Raw genomic sequence first — 21,994 nt, forward strand, 5'->3', positions numbered from 1 at the left:
CGTTACTCGTTATTCTCAACCGTTCATTCCACCAAAAGGCCACAGCTGGCTCAAAGACAACCTGTGAGAGTCGCGCTGGTTTCAATATAAAGTTATAACAAAGATTCTGTATAACGTTTCAAGGTTAACTCAGCAGAATCACCCAACCTCTCTTCATTTACTTGCTAAGTCAGTATCGAGAGATTCCAGATAAGCACAGAGGGCAGGAAGTTGAGAGATGGGCTGTGCCCTTAACAGGCTAAAGCATAGGAGCAGAGACACAGAAACAGAGCACGGTGTTATAAATGTCTTCAGAGAGGTCCACTCAGAAAGAATTAAAGAGGGGCAATTGAAGTGGGGGGGGGGGGAGTAGAAAGGAGTCTGTGGGGATAGAAGGAAGACTAAGAATTGGCCAGGTGGATATGGTTATCTGATAAAAACCCCAAAACAACAACAAAAGGGATGATCTGAAATAGACATTTTTCCAAAGATGACCTACAACATGGCCGACAAGCTTATGAAAAGATGTTCAACATCACTAACCAGGGAAATGAAAATCAAAACCACAATGAGGTATCGTTCCACACTTGTCCGAGTGGCTATTATCAAAAAGACAAGAACTGCACTGGCAATGACATGGAGAAAAGGGAACCCTCGTGCACTGTTGGCGAGGCTCTACGTTGGTGCACCCACCGTGGAAAGGAGTACGGGGATTCCTCACAAAATTAAAGAACAAAACCAAACTTTGTAATTCGGCAACTCCACCTCCAGTATTTATCTGAAGACAAAAACACTAACTGAAAAGGCACATACAACCCCATGTTTGCTACAGCATTACTTACAACAGGCAAGATACAAAACAAACTATCACAATGGATGCATGGGTGAAGAAAATGCGGCATAGTCAGACAACAGAATATTATTCAGTCATTAAAAAATGAAACCAGGGTGCCTGGGTGGCTCAGTTGGTTGAACATCTGATTTCGGCTCAGGTCACCATCTCTCAGCTCATGACTTCGAGCCCCGCATCTGACTCACTGCTGTCAGTGCAGAGCCCGCTTCGGATCCTCTGTCCCACTTTCTCTCTGCCTCTCCTCAGCTCACGCTCAAAAGTAAAAAACATTAAAAAAAAAAAAAAACTCTACCATTTGCACCAACATGGATGGAGCCAGAGGTCATCGTGCTAACTGAAATACAAAGAAATACTAGGTCTTACCTGTATGTAGAATATTAAATGGAAAAGAAACCAGCTCACAGAGAACAGATTAGTTGCCAGATGGGTGGGGGGAGTGGGCAAAATGGGTAAAGGAGGTCAAAAGGTACACATTTGCACTCATGGAAATAAGGGGAGGCAACGTACAACATGATGACTAGTTAATTCTGTACCTCAGATTTCAAAGTTGCCAAGAGGGCTTTGTTTTTTGGCCAGGAGAGTAAATCTTAAAAGTCCTCATTACAAGAAAAAAAAATGTTAACTATATATGTCAGCAGATGTTAACTACACTTATTGTTTGCAATATATACCAACACCAAATCATTACGGCATACATGCAAAATTAATAATGTTCTATGTCAATTACCTCAATTAAGAAAATGGTCAGGTGGCATGGCAGAAGGGCATTCCAGAGCCTCACCTCCAACTTTAAGTGGGGCAGAGCCAGCTCTGTTCCCTCTGGGTTAAGCAAGACTAGTATCCCTTATTATATTTCTTGGGGCTCCCTGTTCTGGAGTCCCTCTTCCCTTATTAGAAACATCTACTCTTTGGAAGTTCTTTGTGGAATTTATGCTAAACTCTGTCTCCCTATAACGCCTAGTCATCGGGTCTGGGTCAACCCCTGGGGTTCCAAAGTTCACTCTTCTTCCCAGCATGGAAGGCAGCTCAGATCAATTCCTACAGCTTCTTCTTTCCTTCACACTCAACACCTTCTAACTCATTTTCTGGGTCACTTTCCTATGGCAATGATATGGTTTCTCAGTGCCACCTTAAAATCCGCTGCCCATAGTGCACTTCGGGTTCTGGAGGACAAGTAGAACCCATGGAAAAGTGCTGTTTCACTCAGCTCGGGGGACGTTGCTGCAGACCAAAGCTGCTTTAAATAAGAAGTGAGTTACTTGGGGCGCCTGGGTGGCACAGTCGGTTAAGCGTCCGACTTCAGCCAGGTCACAATCTCGCGGTCCGTGAGTTCGAGCCCCGCGTCGGGCGCTGGGCTGATGGCTCGGAGCCTGGAGCCTGTTTCCGATTCTGTGACTCCCTCTCTCTCTGACCCTCCCCCGTTCATGCTCTGTCTCTCTCTGTCCCAAAAATAAATAAAAAACGTTGGGAAAAAAAAAAAAAAAGAAGTGAGTTACTGAAAAGCTGTTTGGTTTCAGTCAACCCTCATCTATCAGGAGCTATTATGTCCGAAGAACACGGTGACTGAAGAGGGGACACCTGGCTGGCTCACCTGGTAGAGCATGTGACTCAATCTCAGGGTCGTGAGTTCAAGCCCCACATTCGGTGTGAAGCATACTTAAAATTCAAGAAAATAAGAATAAAAACACTGTGACTGAAAAATTACTCAAGCTCAACATTTCATTATGAAAACCAAAATATTCCTTACCAAACAAGTAAAAGTACCTTCTCCAAAGAACTAAGTGTTGAAAGAAAAAACAAAAGAGGCTTATTAAAACTCATAAGACTTCCTCACTCCTGTCTTTTTCTATTGACCAATCAAGAAAACATCCGATTGTAACTGAAGATCCCTCATGACATGTAACAGAATTCTTCCTGTACTGAGATGAAGTTATAGCAATAGAAAAGAACACAAATACAACACGTGAAGGTGGTTATGTCTAAGAAGTGGCGAGGCATCCTCGACATAAAATTCAAGGTTAGTTGCCTATCCAATATTCATTCTCCTTTCTATTACTCAACTACTTTGCTTTCGTTCAAATTAGAAACATACTCAGCTTAAAACAAAAATTCCAAGCCCTTTTTAAAAAGTTTACAAATATTTTTGAGAGCAAGCAAGCACACACACACGTGAGTGGGGGAGGGGCAGAGAGAGCAAGAGAGACAGAATCCAAAGCAGGATCCAGGCTCTGAGCTGTCAGCACAGAGCCTGACACAGGGCTTGAACTCCCAAATCGCGAGATCATGGCCTGACTCAAAGTGGGATGCCTAACCGACTGAGCCACCCAGGCCTCCCTCCAAACCCTGTTTTCTAAGCAGGAGTGGTTATGAGAGCCAGAGTTCTGGTCGATATGATGCAAACAGAAGTTGCTGGGCTGTGTTTCTGGGGGAGTTCTTGGAGCAGACTCAATAGGCATCTGGACTGACTTCACCTTTCTCATGGATGGGATGGTAATGGAGTAGCCACCTTATAAGGAGGGCAGCAAAGGGGAGGATGAAACCTACATGGTAAGATGGCTGAACTGAAAGGCAGAAGGAGGCTGATCTTTCATCGAATCATGAAGATGCCACATTAGCCCCAGAATGCTAGTCCCCACATTTTGTTACATGAGGAGAACGACGCCCCTTATTTGGTTGTGGCCATTGCTTGGCCAGGTTTTCTGGTCCTCCTGCTTGATACACTGGGCATGAAGCAGTCTAGACGTCTACAACAACCTGCTTTCCCATCACACCATCGGACAAAGAACTCTCAGATGGGTGGGCGTGCTCCGTGTGGATAACGTTCTGAAGGAACACAGCACTTTGTCTTATTCCTCAAGAATTATAGGATGACTTTTTGAAAACTCCATTGTTCTAACAAGATGAAATCCAGAGCGTAGGTCTCCCAAATCCAATCATCTTAAAAAAAAAAAAAAAAAAAAAAAAAAATCGTCAGGGCGCCTGAGTGGCTTAGTCAGTCAAGCGTCCGACTTCGGCTCAGGTCAGGATCTCATGGTTCGGGAGTTTGAGCTCCGCATCCGGCTCTGTGCTGACAGCTCAGAGCCTGGAGGCTGCTTCAGATTCTGTGTCTCCCTCTCTGGTCCTCCTCCCACTGGTGCTCTCTCTCTCTCTCAAAAATAAACATCAAAACTTTTTAAAAATCAAATCATCAAATGATTTCAATTTCTTAGGTTCACTTCTAGGTCCAGCCCCAATATACAAGTTCTGTCAGAACTCTAATCACAGTACTGTCTTTATAGTAAGCCCCCTAGCATCGAGTACCACAGAAACATTTTCCACCACCTCCATCATCATCATTCTTAATGGCCGCACGTATTCTATCACAGTGATACATCACAATTTACTTAACTCCCTGCTGTTTAAGAATGTTATGAGAAACCAACGGCTGCAGAGGGAAATCTAAGAACAAGGACACCACTCCCAAGCCAATGTGCAGCCAGGCCATAACTTTTCATGTGAAGATCCTATAGGTGTAAATTATTCTCAAGGTTTGAAATTCAAAACTTATCCCACTTACCTAGAATGGCAGACTATCAGATTCTGGTGGTTAATTAGATAATTCTAATTAAATAAGACTGATCACATACATTTTGAATTTTATAGATACATAAAACACATATTAACATTATGATTATGAAAAATCACGGTTTCTTTGGAAGACACAATCACATGGTACACCTCAGGCTTCAGTGACATGGCCCAGTTTATTACTACATTCACAGCAGTGTCATCACAGAAGAGGAACAATCTCCCCTGATCCTACACTGTTTCCTTTTAGTGATATCGTCAGAAGGCAACAGAACTCTAAGGCTTGTCTTTTCTCTTGTGAGAGGAACATTCATTCAGTCAACAAATATTGAGCATTTCATGCTCTAGGCACTGTTCTGAGTTATACAAACACAAAAGACAACGTACCTGCATTTCACTGTATTTCATGCTGGCAGAAGAGATGGAAAAATAACCAAGTAAATGCTTATGGCTTCAAGTGGTGATAAGGGCCATGAAGTACGCAAAGATAGACTAACAGAAAATAATGGGAGGATGTGATCTAACGAGGCATCTCCAATGAGGGGTCATCTGAGTAGAGACCTGAACAGTATGAGCAAGCCTCATTCCAGAAGAACCCACCTGGGCAAAAGACCCGAGGCTCAAATGAGCTTGGCATGTTCCAGTCAGTGAGACTAACCGTAGCTAGATCACAATCCTAATGGTCAAAGGAGGCCACCGAAGGGTCGAGACTGAGCAATGCAATGGTCGGCTTTGCCTGGTACATGCAAAATCTCACTCTTGTAGTTTATCCTCTACGCATAGCTAGAGACAAGGACAGAAATGAGGAGCGAAGCAGGAAGCTGTGTTGCTGGACTCTCCCAGGGTCCGGCTCCCAGATGAACAGTTCTTTAGGTGAGAATATGATCGTATCCAAGGCCACAGCTCCAAAGTGACAGCAAGTGCTTGTGACACAAGGTCTGTTTCACTTATGTGATTCATTTTCAAGTTTTCAACTTACCATTACCATCCCACCACCCCCCCGCCGTGTTTGCTCTGTACATTAAGTTACTCTAACTCACCTATTTGCAATGGGACAAATGTGATTAAAATCAATCACCTTAATCTTGGTGCATCATTCAAACTTCGCAAATGCAGAAGAGAGCAGACCTGCCTTTCTAATTTTAAGAACCTGCTGTGTGTGATCTCTTTTTCAAGCTTCCCTGGTCTTTTGTAATTTTTAGTAACAGGAGAACGACCTGTTTAAGAACAAATGAGTCATGATACAGCTTAGTATCTAGAAACCTAAAATCACCCTCCTCCACAGAGAATATCATTTTCAAGTATGAAATCCTCATGTTTAAACATTCCTACCCCATGTTAACTCTACAAAGCTTCCGGCCTTGAAAGTGAGATGGGGAGGGACAGGCTAGGAACTCAAGATGGCAGAAAGCAAGCATCCAAATTGCCCTCCTTCCGAAAGGTACTTAACTATGGTTTAGGACATGAAAAATAAAGCCCTCACTTGTAAAAGTTTATCATCTGTGTTTTTCAAAATCCAGTCTTTCACTCAGTAATCTTCTACCAATATAAATTTCTTATGAGCACAAATAGCCACCTCTGAGTTATGCATAAATTATCCATGCTGGCACAGTTAGGCATAGGACAGACAGGCATCTAGAACATCAGTGGCCAAAGTGGAAATAAATTTGACCACCGCCTCCTAAGGTGGCATTCTTGGCTGTGTCATTTCCCTTCTTGAACTGCCGTTATAAACCTCTCCAGATGAACTGTGCAGTTAGCCATCACTTCAATGAATGTAAACTGAAAACCTATGGTTGACCAAACAAGCATTTCCTTTTAATAGATTTTTTCCATCAACAGTTAACAGAAAAAAATATTAAGAAAAAGTCTGGTCACACAGAGTTAGCAACCACGGTTCAGTTGATATCTTGCTTAATTTGGTTAGGCTTAGATTTCTACTAATAGAGTCCCTCAATATATTAAAAATAAAATCTATATTTTTTTCAAAAGTAAATTCGCTTTCTAAAGAGGACAATGACTCAAAATTAAGAAATGGCTCATAGGGATTCTGAGACCATCTTCTGGAATGTTTTACAGACAGACCAAGGAAATTATTTTCATTTTATTCTGGGATCAGGGACTTCATTATTTCTTCAATTCACTCAATATCAATGATCACCCACCAGGAGTCAGAAACCATACTAAGTATCAGGGATACAGAGATGAGTAAGATGTAAGCAGAAAGAAAACATAATAGGATCAAAATCAGTCTTCCTGTGGCAAATTGTTACATTAATGGGCAGAGCAACTCATGCCTCCCAGGACCTACACTGTGTGTTCCCCCTGTGATGGCTAAGTCTGTGTGTCAACTTGACTGGGCCACAGGGTACCCAGATATTTGGTCAAATAATGATGTTTCTGTGGGAGAGTTTTTGGATAAGATTGATTTTTAAATTGGTGAATGAATAAAGTAGATTGCCTTCCCTAATGAAAACCTAAATAGAAGGAAAGCACTGACTGCCCTTCCCCCCACCCCATACCCATGCTCTTGAGCACGTGTGGGCATGCACACACGCCCCCCCCCCCACACACACCCACCAAGAAAGTTCTTCCTGTCCAATGGCTACGAAATAGTACATGAGCTTCTTCCCCACCTTTGGACCTCAAGAGAAACCCTGGCCCTTCATCTCCAGTCTGCTGGCCTTTGCACTAGAACTACACTGTTGGCTCTCCTGGGTCTCCAGCTTGCCCATGCACCCTGTGGATCTTGGGACTTGCCAGCTATATGAGCCAATTTCTTTTAGGTCTCCTTGTATGATGAATATACATACAGACCATTAGTTCTGTTTTTCTGGAGATTCCTAACCTACCTTTAGAGGGACTCTGGGCTTAGCCATGTGACTTGCTTTGGCAAGTGGGACATCAGGAAACACAGTGCCAGCAGAAGTTTAAGCATATGTATGTTTCAGCTTGCCTTCTTGCAATACCACCAGCACAAAACTACCTACCCTCCTGGAAAGGCCAACACAGAGAACCACAGCCCCAGCCAACAACCCCAGCTAACAACCAGGGGAGTCCTCTTGTGTGACTGTGAAGCAACCTTTGGCAAATATTGATATGTATGGAAACCCTGATATGACAAATATTTATATATATAAATAACGACTGGAGTACTACTCGCTGGCAATATCAAGGATGGACTAAAGGAGAAACAGTCCAGAGCCCGTAAGACCAGTTCATAGAACACGATGAGGCTTTCCTGAAGATGACAGCAAGGAATATGGAGGGGAGAGTCAGACTCCACAGAACTTGGAGACCACTTAGATCTGAGAGACTAAAGAGACGGAAACAACCCAGACGATCTCAAGGCTTCTGGCTTGGGAGGCTGTGCACAGAGGATTGTCTGGTGTTATTTCAACACAGAGTGGCACGAAGAGGCAATGGCTTGAAGTAGTGGAGGATATGCAGGGAGACCGGGCAGTGCTAAAATAAGGACAGTGTTGTACATTTTGAGTGTGACATCCTCAACATAAAGAACCTGAGCATTCTTTCCACATCAGGGGAATTATCTGGGGAATGCAATCAGGACTATTTAATGCCTGATGGTCATGTGACACTTATCTGGACAAGGGCATTCCTCTTAGAACCTAGCTTTTCCCCCTTGGTATAAACCCAAATATGTTTTGGGAGATTAGATTACAAAAGTAGAGATGTTGAATGAACAATGATCAGAACGGATCTTCCCACACCATCCATCTCATCTCCTGCTAGCACCAGCCGCCATGATTTCCTGCTCATAGCTTCTGGTACAACATAATAGAAAAAGCTGCCAGAGGAGGTACCTCGCCACTTGCTTTATCGGTCTTAACCACTATCAAAGGCATAGACAGAATTCCTAGTAAATGGGCTCGTTAGATTACCATTGTTTTTGACCCTTGATCTCACTGTTAATAAATGGATGTACCAGTGATAATGGTAGCCAGAAAATCCTCTACAAATCTCTTTCCTTCTCCTAGCCCTGAGGAAATGCACTTTTTTTTGTCCATAGATGGAATCTTCTGCTGGAAATTCATTAAGCAGAAAACAGCCAAGGTGAGGAAGGTACCGGCTAATTGAATGGGACTCCTACTTCAGCTTGTGGAAAGAAAAAAAAAAAAAAAAAAAAGTGACTCACTAAAACCCAGGAACAAGCTTCAGGAATAAGCCAAAAAGCTCTCTAAGCTGGCTTACAGCTTAGGGTAAAGCCACTTAAATCCTTCCAGAAACCCAGGGTCCTGGAAAGTACTATGTTCCACCTTCTTAAGAACCCAAACTAAGTCACCAAACTGTCCTAGGCTCTCACAGAGCCTCCCTCCTACAGGTTCTGTCTTCACTAGTTAGCTCACCTTGTCGGTCTTGCTTATGAAAGCTTCCACTGTTAATATCTGTGCAACTCCCAATTTCTCTTACCATTTTAAGCTTGAGTCACACTGACGCCAGATTCTAGTCACAAAAATAGAGAATTTTCAGTGGCAGAAATTCTGCCCCTTAAGTGGCTTTGGTGATCAACCCACTTGGTACTGAGGGAAGAGAACTGGTTAGGAAGCAGAGACTTGGTCCAAAGCTTAACACCGTATTTACTACCAGATTCCAGCAAGTCCTTGAACCAACCCTGGGCCTTGACTTTCACATTTACACAATGGGATTAATATATATCGAGTGTATTTGTGTATGTTATCCATTCAATTATCTTAATAATGCTTACTTGTGTTTATGACATCCCACTAAGGATAAACTGTCTGAACATAAGGACTAGACCTATTAACCTTTACACCCTCCCACCCCAGTTCCTGGCAATAAAAAATGCCCAGAAAATATTTAATGATGACAGAGCGCAAATACAAAAAAAAAAAAAAGCACCAGACAGAAGAGATGCTAAATACACATCAGGTGAAACCATGAAGACGCCATTACCTGGTAGAATTTCTAGCTCTGGGCTTCCAGTGATTTCAGCCCTAGTAGTAGGTTCCTTAGACATCATTGTTGGCAACAGTTCTCAGGGATAGGGAAATCTGGTTGTTTGTAAACCGTGAACTGCCTGATGTTACTAAGTCACTTGCACCGGTAAAGAGAAATCAGTAAGGAAGCCATCCTATCAATTTTTACCCAAGCCAGTCAAAAGCTATGGCCTAGGTCCACCACTTTGTAAGCTCCCAATAGGTGGGACAGTGATTTGAAATGGTCTGTGAAAAGTAGCCAAGTCCAAATATGTTTCTCCCATCCCCCTGCCAAAGGGCCACAATACTAATCAAGTATCCATTCCTAGAGGGGGGTCCCTGGGTGGCTCAGGTCACGATCTCATGGCCCATGAGTTCAAGCCCCTCAGTGGGCTCTCTGCTGTCAGTGCAGAACTTGCTTCAGATATTCTGCCCCTCCCCCCATAAATAAACTTAAAACTCTCCTAGGAGTGGGGAGATTCATAAACAGTCCCACGTATAGCTAAAACGAATTCAACCCCGGATACATACAATCAACTCGTGGTCAAATTAGGTTAAAGGTCAAATTAGACCTTCTTCCACGCAGTCGCTCTGGTTCAACAAATCTGGGTACCCGTTCTGTGCCAGGCTCTGCACTGAGCTCTGGTTTGTCAAAGAGAAAAGACACAGGATCTCTCCACCAAGAATTCACTATACAGGCAAGACCATTCAGCAGTACAGCAACTTTTTTTTTAAACCAACGTGGAAGTGCCACGGAGAGGCTGCACGATGATTCCTACACACTTCACACACACAAGTCTCCTTCCAACCTGATGTCGGAAACCATTTACAACTCTACCAAGAAAATACTCTCTTAACCTTATCGACTTACCTTTTGGACCCCAAACCGTACCATCCACCTGTACCATCCACTGCCCCTTGTACAGATCTGGCTGCACTGAACTGGGTCACTTCCCCAAACCACCTTGCCACACTCCAAGGCTGACAGTTTGCCAAGAGTGGAGATTTTGCAAAGAATGTGCTACTGGCCTTACATGCCGTTCCAAGAGAGCAGTACCCAAGATGTTCGAGCAGTGGCAAATCCAAAGGTTCTTTGGATTAAACGGAAAAGCCCCCAGGGCGACTCTCTTGACAACAGGCATTCTGGGGCACGGATTAAATAGGCACTCATTTCTCCTCTCCTCACTGGCCAAAACTTGGTAGCTAAAGACAATGGATGTGCCACCAACCAGCTGTCTCCTTGAGTACATCCGAACAGCGGATGCTAGTCTTTGAGGCTATTTTTAACTCCCAGCTAAATTAATTTGGCGCAAAAGTAGCAGGAGTCCCTTCCCTTGTAGGAAATACTTCTGTTACTGTGAATCTGGTACATAAAATAATCCACCCACTGAAGAGCAGAATTAGCACGGGAGTTTTGTGTTGGGTTTGTTTCCCTGAAAGAACCTCTTTTTAAGGCTTCCGGTGGCATCACGGCACGTGAAGAATGGCACCTGTGGGCGAGTGCACAGGGTGGTTTCAGGACCCCACCAAGGCTTCCTCGGAGGCCGGATCTAAAGGGGATCCCTCGAGGACACACACAACACCGCGCGTCTCCCTAGCGTGCGTTCTTCCTACAGGTCCTCCGGCAAATGCGTGCCACCTGAGTTTCTGCCCCATTGGACGGCACCATTTGGCAAGAGACAGAACTCCGTTAAACCAGCCAAACATGAAAACACTGGTCCTACTGGTCTGTAAGAGAACGCTGAAAGAAATCTTAAAAGTCTTCAAACACACCTTCAGGAAGCCTTCCCTCCATCTTCTATAAGGTGCTTGTGCATGCCTGCTCTCCAGCAACACCCCCCCCCCCCTTCGTAGCATTTTATTTCTTCCCCGTTTATGGCATGGCAGCTACCATATGCAATCATATCGTATAACTGTTTGCACACTCAGCTCATCCTTCTGATTAGGGAGGACCCACCAGGAGGGCAAGAACCATCTGGCTCCCTATCAACAGGGCACCAAGCTCTCAATCAGTACTTGGTGATGGAATGCCATTGAAGGCAGCAAACAGCTTTCGAGACCACCGAGTTCAACCTCCATATGCATAAATAAGCAAGCCAAGGTCTAGAAGGATTTTCAGTGACTTGGCAGGGCAGGACTCCCCATTCCCACTCCAGAGCTCTTTTGACCTCACTCAGCTGCATTTTTAACACAACTTTCTAGCACCTGCACCTTTTACAAATCTCCCTTTGTCGGTTCAGGAATAGCGAAGTGTTTCGAGTATAGCTGGGTTTGCTCACAAAACTGTCTTATTTCCATATTAAATGTAAAAGCACACTCTGAGAAAATAGAAGATTTGCTAATTAAATTTCTAGGTTTATTTTAAATGTTTTGAGTTTTGTTATAAATGAAGCTCTGAAGTGTTGAATTTTAAACGACTCAGCAGCCTTTTTCATGGGCTCGGTTTCTAAGACACCGGAAAGAACTCCAGAACAAGAGAATTCTCAAGTCCATCGTAAGTGAAAGAGAAATTTCGTGTGCTGGACATACAGCCCCCTGCAGAGTCCAGCTCCACACCAGGTACCACTATCCGCTTGTAGCCCTGTGCACAATCGCTTTCAACTTCAGCTCCAAGCATTTATAGTCTATGCTCTCTTGGCTCAGTTTTACCACCTTTGCCGGCTTAAAGATGTACCCGAAACAGAAGCAGCCCCCTGCCCACCCCCCACACACACCTCTTAACAAATTCATCTATGCCCTTCCGAACATTCTGGCAAGCACCAGCTAACTCCCGATGCTGCCTGTACAGAGGCTGGTGGTCTCCCAGGTGAAGTACACTAATGACCCATGAAGTGATTTTTAAATCCCCTGAATGCTGTTTAATTGTATGGCTCAGCTCTAAAAAGCGCAAGAGACTGCACGTACAGTTTCTCCCCCAGAAAGGCAGGGGCATTGGCGAAAAGGCAGGAGGCAGAAACAAACACAAATTCAAGGGAAGCAGAATCGCCCGGAGGCGGGCTTTAAGCCTTTGAACAGGTCAATCCCTTCCCCTCTTCCTCAAATGCTCACAGATCCGGCCCACAGAGCAAATATTCCAAAGGTTGCATTTAAAGAGTTGTCTAACATTTGTGTGGGTTTATACGCATCACATAAAGACTTCTGTCTGCCTACAAACTTTACCTATTAACAGGGTTGTGTCTCTCTCTCTCTCTACGGTTTTCAGGGTAGGACAGATTGGTAGGGATATCTGAACGGTCTGCCTCACCGTTTTCTCTCCCTGAAGGCACCCACAGGAAACACGAGGTATGAAAAAAAGGATCGTATGTGCTAATAAACACATACACACACGTACATACAGAAGACCCAAATACCCTGCTCCCCTCTAGCAGGGCAGGCTTCATGGACAGAATCTGAGTGGAGATTGTTGTAAGAAGTGGGAGGAGTTCCAGGCAAGGCAGCTGGTGAGCTGAAATTCTAAATGGTGAAGGAAAAGGGCGCCTGGGTGGCTCAGTCGGTTAAGCATCCGACTTCAGCTCAGGTCATGATCTCACGGTCTGTGAGCTCGAGCCCCGCATCGGGCTCTGTGCTCACAGCTCAGGGCCTGGAACCTGCTTCGGATTCTGGGTCTCCCTCGCTCTCTGCCTCTCCCCCGCTTATGCTCTGTTTCAGAAATAACATTAAAGGAGCCTGGAGCCTGTTTCAGATTCTTTGTGTCCCTGTCTCTGACCCTCCCACATTCATGCTCTCTGTCTCAAAACTAAACGTTAAAAAAAAAAAAAGAAAAAAAAAAAGAAAAAGAAATAACATTAAAAAAAATTAATCATGAAAGAAAGAGTCTGAGGAAGGAGTCAGCCCTCTAGAACCCACCACCCTCCCCGCCCACCCCATCGTGACCAGAGCCAGTAAGAAGTTGTTCATGTCTTAACTGGGGAGGTCTAGAGGGAGGTGAGGAAAGGGAAGTCAGCTGTTTCTCCACATGGGCCATTTTCACGTTGCTTCTTTGTGGTCTTACACAATCTCGGATGGGGGCAGGTGTGCTGGGCAGAGCTTCAGGCTGTCTTCCGAGGCCACACACCTGGGAGCACAGACACTGTACCAACCCCAGGTGCCTTTCCAATGCCCAGTCTTGCCTTCTCTCCCCCTTCCTCGGTGCGCAGCAGGCTGCCCTTCAATCTCAGGAACACTTTTTTTTTTTTTTTTTTTGCTTAATTAAAGTTTTATTTCAATTATGTACGTATGTGATTGTGTGTGTGTGTGTGTGTGTGTGTGTGTGTGTGATTTAAAATGCATTGCTTACTTTGGTTGCCACCAAAAGTATTGGAAAGCCTCTTCCCTAGCTACTCCATTTTTTAAATTTTTTTAAATTTACATCCAAATGCACATATAGTGAGACAATGATTTCAGGAGTAGATTCCTTAATGCCCCTTACCCCTTTAGCCCATCCCCCTTCCACAACTCCCTCCCTCCCCCTCCAGTAACTCTCAGTTTATTCTCCAGATTTAGGAGTCTGTTTTGTCCCATTTTATTGTTTCCCTTCCCTTATGTTCATCTGTTTTGTCTCTTAAATTCCTCATATGAGTGAAGTCATATGGTTCTTGTCTCTAATTTCGCTTAGCATAATACCACCCTCCAGTTCCATCCACGTAGTTGCAAATGGCAAGATTTCATTCTTTTTGATCGCCGAGTAATACCCCGTTGTATATATATACCACCTCTTCTTTATCCATTCATCCATCGATGGGCATTTGGGCTCTTTCATTACTTGGGCTATTGTCAATAGTGCTGCTATAAACATGGGGGTGCATGTGCCCCTCCGAGGCAGCACACCTGTATCCCGTGGATAAATGCCTGGTAGTGCAATTGCTGGGTCGTAGGGTAGTTCTATTTTTAGTTTTTTGAGGAACCTCCATACTGTTTTCCGGAGTGGCTGCACCAGCTTGCATTTCCAAGGAACACGTGGCTTTTATCTCCAGACATGTTGGCAGGGAATGTCTGGCAACACAACACTGCCCATCCAGAGGTGGGGGATGGCTGAGAACGGCCTGACATGTTTGGGTGGGGGGGGGGGCCTCCTCACACGGAACCCAGATACCCTCTTCTCCTCCCCGAGTTTCCCTGTAACTTCTGCATCCTTTCGACGAGCCTGCTCCTTGAGTCCTGAAGATGATCTGTGTTCCCAAGAATGTTTAACTATTGCCATCTGGTTACCGGGATCTGGGCACTGCTCTTTCATTTCTCAGGGGTCTATCTTGAGGATGGAAAGACCAGGGACAGTGCTGGTGTACTCCACAGGGTCCGTCATCTTTGTCCCTGCGGGGGAGTGCCCTGACGTCCTCGGAGCCGGCATCAGCCAGCAGCACATGAACTGTGTGAATCTTGAGCCTTCGTCATGGACAACACAGATCTTAGTCTAGGAAACTTTTAAATCCTTGGGGGGTGGGGGGGGGGAATACTTAAGGTCTTTGTTTCTGTAGCTTGCCTTTTGTGTTTCCTGATCCCTCCATTCCTTTAACTCTTTTCATGCCCTTTAGCACTTTGCTAAATGTGTGAGAACTTTGAACGATTAACACCAAGGCACGAGCTAGCAACTTCTCCGGGCCACGCCCTGCCCCCCCCCCTTTCCTCTACACGGCTGTTGCGTCAACCACTAGCCCGCTGGACGCTGAGGGGCAACATGTCACAAAGCCCCCAGATCATTTACGCCTTTCTTCTATATGCTTCAGTCTCCCCATCTATAAAATAAGGTTAACCTAAACAAGTCTTTCCACCCCCCTTCCAGCTCTAGAATTCTAGCACTTTCAAACATTCTGAAAGATAAAATAAGAAAAACCTCCTTTCTCATCTCAGCTCTGTCCTGACACCTTCATGCTTTTCCAGCTACCTCCTTGGTGCAGTTCCAATTTGGGCATCTTGCGAATTTGGACAATAAATAACACTGCCCTGCACACAGGGTCCTGTGTCCTGGCTGTACAAAGCCCTAATGATTGGCCTCTCGGGGCCAACAACCAAAAGGCAAATTTTCTCCTGGGAGGAGAATGCACAGGCTGTACTTCTTTCCTCTCATATATTAAAAAAAAAAAAAAAGAAACCTCTCTTATCTTCACTTTCACAGATCGGATATTAAAATGTGAGGCTAAGCATGCACAGTGGGTAACACAACACAGAGTAGGGACAGAACTCAGACTAACGCATCAGATCACAAGTGTCCCTCCCACTGTATTTCACAACCAGCGGACCGTCGCTAAGGCTTTCTGCCTGGCTGGGGATTCAAGGACTAAGGGGCGGGGCAGGGGGAACATAATGATCATCAAAACAGGGTAAGAATTTTGGGCATGAAAGGGGCTGCTAAAACTAACTAATGGACATTAACTAAGCTATAGCACACATAAACCAAGGCTTCCTCGTGTAAACAGGACAGTCCTGTGCAAACCTGCATGTATATGACATATCTATGTATAATACCAAAAGCTTACAGAAGTCATAAAATCAGACATAATCAGGGAGCTGACCTACAGCGCCTGTAGGACCTTCCCAGCCCCCTTCCTCTCCCATCCAATCCACTGGAGCCTCCTCAGGGCTCTTTTCTGGGCCCTCATCTATTTTCTCCTTATTCTTTACCTCCGTCTCTCATCAAAATGTTGCACACCCAAAGCTTGTAACAACCAAACAGAGGAATCTTTATCTCCTAAACACACCCTGCTTCCCAACTCCACACCTGCATTCACAGATAACCGTGTTCTCCACGTCAGACTTCCCAAACCAAACTTGTCCAAAGAGAAGCCCGTGATCAGCCCTGTCCCATACTTCTGAACACATTCTCCCTCCACAGCCTCGGTAGCCTCCATCCATTCGTAGGTTTGGCCAAGAGGCCGGAGAGTCTCTCTCTCCATTTCCACCTCCCCGATCCTCCAGCGGCCAAGAGCTGTGGCCCAGCTCCTAAATACACGGTGAGTTTACCCCGCCCAGCCTCACTGCCTCCATCTACCCCGACCTTTCACCTTGCCATCCGTGCTACTCTTCAAGCTTTCATACTTCCCCATCCTCACCCGTACATCAAACCCATTTCCACTGTCGATATTTCCTATAAGGAAAGCAAAGAAACCTTTGGGACATGCAAACAAATCACACCGGTCCTAGTTTAAACCCTTCCTCTGGACCCCTACCATTCCTAACATTGCATTCAAAATCCTTAACTACACATCTGACAACCAGCTCGCTCTTCTTCTAGTCTACACTGAACACCTTCCCACTTCAGGGCTTCCTCACTTGCTTTTCCCCTTTGTCTGAGGCAGTCTTCCACGGGGCTCCTTTATGCCCCAACGAGCATGCACACAGGTTCCCTGGTGTCTGATGATCTCCACTTGCTCCTGAAGGCCGGTTTAAATGCCATTTCCTCGGGGAGGCCTCTGACCACCTAGAGGAGATCCCTCAGGTAACACACTCAGACGGGCTCTACCCTTATTAAGAGTACTTAAACCAAAAGAATGAAGAAGTGGAAGGAGGGGCAGAGTGAAGGGAATGAAGAAGGGAAGCAGTCAGACAAAAACTATTCCTCTGTGGGCAGCACACACACACACACACACACACACCCATTCTTGCTGGAGCCAAAATGGGAGAAAAGAAGGATGGACTGAGAATAATGAGCAAGGAGGCCAAAGAAATACCACGGGATGCTTGAGGGCAACTTTCAGGAAAGCGGGTACTCTTCCTCTCCATGTGTCCCGAATGGAGGCAATGCTCCAGAAAGAAAGAAAAGTGAAAGGGTGGGGTGGAGCACACTAGATTTTTGTATGTAGGTGGGCCACCCACGGATGTGGGCTTTCCAGTCTCTAAAGATATAAAACAGGGTCATCTCTGAGGCTCTCTGGCTCTCACATTCAGAGCCTCTGCAGACCAGTAGCAGCTCAGAGCCTAGGGCTTCTGCTCGGTGCAGCTTCCTCTGGCATCTTAGCAGAAACGCAATGGAAGTTCCTTTGATACCTGGGCCAAAATAAGGCAGATCGGAACCCCAGAGCTTAACATGAGTACACCCTCTTCAGAAAAGGGAAGAATTCAGCCCTGCCTGCACTGACAAAGCTGTTTTGAGATCTGTGTTTCCTGATAGGAAGAAGAGCCAAAGGCAGGAATAATAGGTCCCCTCTTCCAGGCCTCCCCTGCAATTTTTTGTGGCTCAAATATTTTCCGTGTAACAGCCCAATTTTCCACTCAATATATTTTAGATACTGGTGTTTCCCATGCCTCCTGGCTCCCACTCTCCTCTGATGATCCCATTTTTCAGTAAACAAGAGATACGAGCAAGAGAGATGCTCACTAGAGGCAGCAGAATTAGGGCACAAATAAAATTATGTGTTCACACATGGGCAGCGTCAGAGATCGGTTGTTCAGTGGAGCAGATGCTAAATTATTTAAATCGACAGCAGCATTTATAACACATAATGAAAAGGCAGCAAGGATCTCAGGAAGCAAACTAGAAAGAAGATGTCACATCGGCTAAAAGCAAAGATGGCCCTTTTAGTCAATAAACCGTTAGGGTGAACCGTAAAAGGGGATTCGTGTTTACGTTGCAAAATTTGTCAACGTCTTCAGAAAAGCAGCACACTGTGTTAGTGAAAGCTCTTACTATAAACTTGGTGGAGTTGGTCCACGTGGTCGCCCAGAGTGGAAGAATACAAGCTAACAAATTCTCCTTCGACCCTGCCAGGGCTCAAAAGGGCTTTGTATCTGTTCACTGGTAGGAGCCCAAGTTGTACAGGACCCATTGACAAGTCTTCCCATTAAGAATGTGTGCCAAAACAACAGTTGTACAGGCATTAAAGAAGAGGTTGAAGTCAAAGATCTGCATGAACGTCAAATAATAGTTTTCAGACTACTTACGTCAGTGTCCGGTCCCTTATCCGCACCAGGACAAGAAAAAGTGACAAATTCATGGCACCTCTTGTGAACCACAAAACAGCAAACTGGTGGAAAGAAAAGAAAACTAAACTTAGTAATTAAACAGACAAACTTTGTTTTCCAAACAGGGTACATGCTGTTAGAAGTCAATTTCATTTCACAACAGACAGAATCTTAAACAGCAATCGGAAGGCATTTTTTTCAGGACTCAGCAATATTTGGTATCGATCAGACTTCTATATAGAACTAGAAAATGCCAGGATTCAGGGCTTAATGAGACCTTAAGCCTAGTTTCTATTTTCTAAAGTTGAGAGAGAGGGAGAAGGAGAGGGCCAGAGGTTCTAAGACAATTTCCCAAGGTATAAACCATGAATCAGTGTCAAACACTTTGCACTGTCCTATACTAATACACAATGCATGCATCTAAGTGTCTAAACACATGACACCCTGTGGGTAAAATTTAAAAAGGTAATAGCAGATTATATATACAGTATCTCCATCTGTGGGTTGTAGAACTTCCTCAGAATTCTGAACTCAAGACCACAAACTCAATCTACAGAACACAACCCTTTGAAATGCAGAGGGGGTGGGGGGGGGGGGAAGGCCAACACCTTCACACCTTCTTATACATGACTGCTGGCCACAAATGCTATCACCAGTTGTTACGTAACCAGATGCCCCTTGGACTTGTGGGGAGTCCCCGCAAATCTACTACACAGCAAATGTTTTCCAAGTTCAACATGGTTTTGCTAAATACTGAGGACCGATCAAAGAAGTGTTACAGAAATAATTCCCTAAGAGATTTTTATGGATAGCATAACAGGAAGGATACAAAATAAGTAAATGACTTAGGTAGTCTTTCCTCCAAAGCTTCAAGTCTAGTACTCCACTGTTCTTTGCTGAACAACATGCTAAAAAGCATACCCTCAGAAATACTGGGTAAGCCCTAAGTCTTTGCTGCAGAAGGAAGGCTAGAGCTCCCCAGATTCTGGGCTCTTTTTTTCTTCCCCCGAAGATACCACAATTCCCTGCACACGTGGCCAGAGACAAAGCCAACCGAAGAGGGTCAGTTGTTTCTGTGAGAGGGAGAAAATGGCAGGTTTGCAGACAGCGGAGATCCTAAGGGGAGAACGAGAACCAAGCCCAGTATTAAGAAAGTAATAAAGGGCCTCGAGTGGCCATTAAGACATTCAGAATGTTTTTGATAAGCTTTGGTAGCCACTGAAAGGTTTGAACAAGAGTAACACGGACAAAAACAGTGCTTTAGGAGGGCAAATGGTGGCCAATAGGAAGAATTTGATGGATCAGATTTGGGCCAATAGGCCCAATTAGAAGCCGCTTATATAATCTAAGGATGAAGTAATTGTCATCCTTCAGTCTGCTGAGAAATAGAAGTAATAGATGCCAGAGAAATTGCAGGAGAACCGACCAGACTTGCCAACCAACCCCAGAGACTACTGAGCATCCTGTTATGTGTCACTTTGATGGGTCCTTGCACACACAACATGTAACTGAATCCTCAACACTACTTAACATGGGTCACCACGTACATTTTACACAACAGGAACTATGGTCTCCCCTTTCCTTCCACTGTGTTCTAGCTGTTGACTGGAGCAGAAAGAGGAGGTGACACCAAGATTTTTATACATGGGTGGCAGAAAAAAGGAGTGCAAGAATGACACATACATTTAAAGTATATGTATTACATATGTGCATATGTATGTGTGTATTTTACATATATAAAATAACCAAGGGGCATCTGGATGGCTCCATTGGTTAGGCAACCAACTCTTGATCTCAGGGTCATGAGTTTGAGCCCTGCACTGGGTATGAAGCCTACTTAAAAACAATAAAATAACCCAGAGGAGGAAGATGTGGGTATGCCCTGTCACGGCAGTGGATGAGGGAGGGCTGTTTTCTTTTAAAATGGTTTTAAGATGGTTGTTATACAATGTCACTATAAAAGTCCTTATTAAAAATAACAATTAAAAAAGGGTGGGGGGAGGTAGGCCCGACATAAGTAAGCAGAGGTGGAGGTAGGGAAGGACCATCCATAGGAAGGTGACAAAGAGGTCTTGAAGAGCATCCTCTTAGAAGCAGAAATGCCGGGGCACCTGGGTGGCTCCATCAGTCAAAAGCCTGGCTCTTGATTTCAGCTCAGATCATGATCTCACATTTTGAGAGTTTGAGTCCCACATCGGGCTCCACGCTGACAGTGTGGAGCCTGCTTGGGATTCCCCCACCCACACCTCCTTTGCTCTCTCACACACGCACACTCTCTCTCTCAAAATAAACTTAATAAAAATTAATTTAGAAGCAGAGATGCCCGAGCAAAGGCTTCTCCTTGGCTGCCTGCCAGGCCACTGCACCTGCCCACCAGGATGGCAGGAGGGGACAGAGAAGTGACAACGAGTTCCCAGGCTGCCCCAGCAGTGCCAAGACACTGTCAAAGGCAGCACTTAGCTCCTCCAAACCCTCAGAGAAGCTTCTTCACAGTGTTTCTGCTAAAAGCATCTCCCCAACCCTCTCCAAGGGTAGATAATAAAGCAAGGCTGTGATGGCACAAATTAATCTCATCTGCTGGCTCTCCCCAGGCACAAAGTCATCGCTCGCTCACTGGAATTAGCAAGATAAATTACGAAGGGAAAAGGGTCACAGGAGCATTATTTCCTCATCATGGTTTATTATGGATATAGTGTTTTGAAAGGAAAATGAGCATTCGGATTCCCTACTTAATCGTTCAACACTGTGGGTTTGGTTTTTTTTTTTTTTAAACCATTTCTACATTCAGGTGAACACTTTGGAAAACCTGTATTTATCAAATCCATTTGAATTTTTTTTTAATCTGTCCTTTCAATCCCCATGTACCTTTCAATGCAATTATCAATCTCAACCCACAATTATTTTATTTCTGTTTTGTGCCTCAAAAAGCCTATCAAATTTTACCCCAAGAAGTTCCAGGCCCTCGCTACATGGTGTAATCTGCAGGGGCAGCAAAGAGCCACAGCTGTCTCCAAAATTACTTCTTCCTAGCCTACCTTATGTGAAAGTCATACCTAGAAATGCGTGGGTTCACCCAACAGGAGGTGAAGGGTCACATGGGAGCCATCTGAACCATAAGGACCCTGCAAGGCCTGTTCAAAGACTCAAGATGCAGAATGGATAATCTTCAAGGAAGAAACAATGTGCCCAGAAGCAGGAACAGAAAGCCCAGTTACCCCCCTCCTCCTACCTCACCCCCCACTCCAAGGGGGCAGGGAAGAAGAGCCTATGTTCCCAGACCCTGGCTGCACACAGCACTGGTCTGAGAAAGGCCAGCCCAGAAAGCTGAGCAAGGGCCAGAGATTCCAAAATGATGAACGGTGGGCCTTGACCTTTGGTTTCAAGTTCCAGAGTAAACCGGGTAATGCACATTCTGTAAGACAATATAATGCAAACATTTGAGAAGTCTTGCTGGGGTAGGAGAGGAGAGAAGAACGAGGAATAGATTAGCTCAGTAACACCGGAGTACTTATCAAGTTTATGTGGAGAGGGGAAAACAGTTTCCCCTGGCTAAAAATGAGGAGCTGTTTTTTTTTTTTTTTTTATTTAGAATCCTGAAGGTGTTCAATCTCACCATGCTGTATGGAGCAAGGGGGAATCGAGGCAAGCCAGGGATAAGGCAGTACCTGTCACACAGTATGCATTTGATACATTTGCCTGACCTTGGCAGACAGGAAGTGGACACACATCATGGCAATTTTCTCCCACCCCATGGTTGGTCCTG

At 44.8% G+C, this 21,994-nt stretch overlaps 1 protein-coding gene across 2 annotated transcripts in view; it reads right to left on the bottom strand.

The window, feature by feature from the left end:
• PRKCA (protein kinase C alpha) overlaps positions 1-21,994 on the bottom strand; it is a 404,971-nt gene that overhangs the window by 225,524 nt on the left and 157,453 nt on the right. For both annotated transcript variants that reach the window (XM_042967753.1, XM_042967754.1), the window contains one exon: positions 18,211-18,293. In XM_042967753.1, the coding sequence (XP_042823687.1) occupies positions 18,211-18,293 (83 nt within the window). The remainder of the gene's footprint in view (positions 1-18,210; positions 18,294-21,994) is intronic.

The sequence above is a fragment of the Panthera tigris genome, chromosome E1, assembly GCF_018350195.1.
Source record: "Panthera tigris isolate Pti1 chromosome E1, P.tigris_Pti1_mat1.1, whole genome shotgun sequence".
NCBI classification, from domain to species: domain Eukaryota; kingdom Metazoa; phylum Chordata; class Mammalia; order Carnivora; family Felidae; genus Panthera; species Panthera tigris.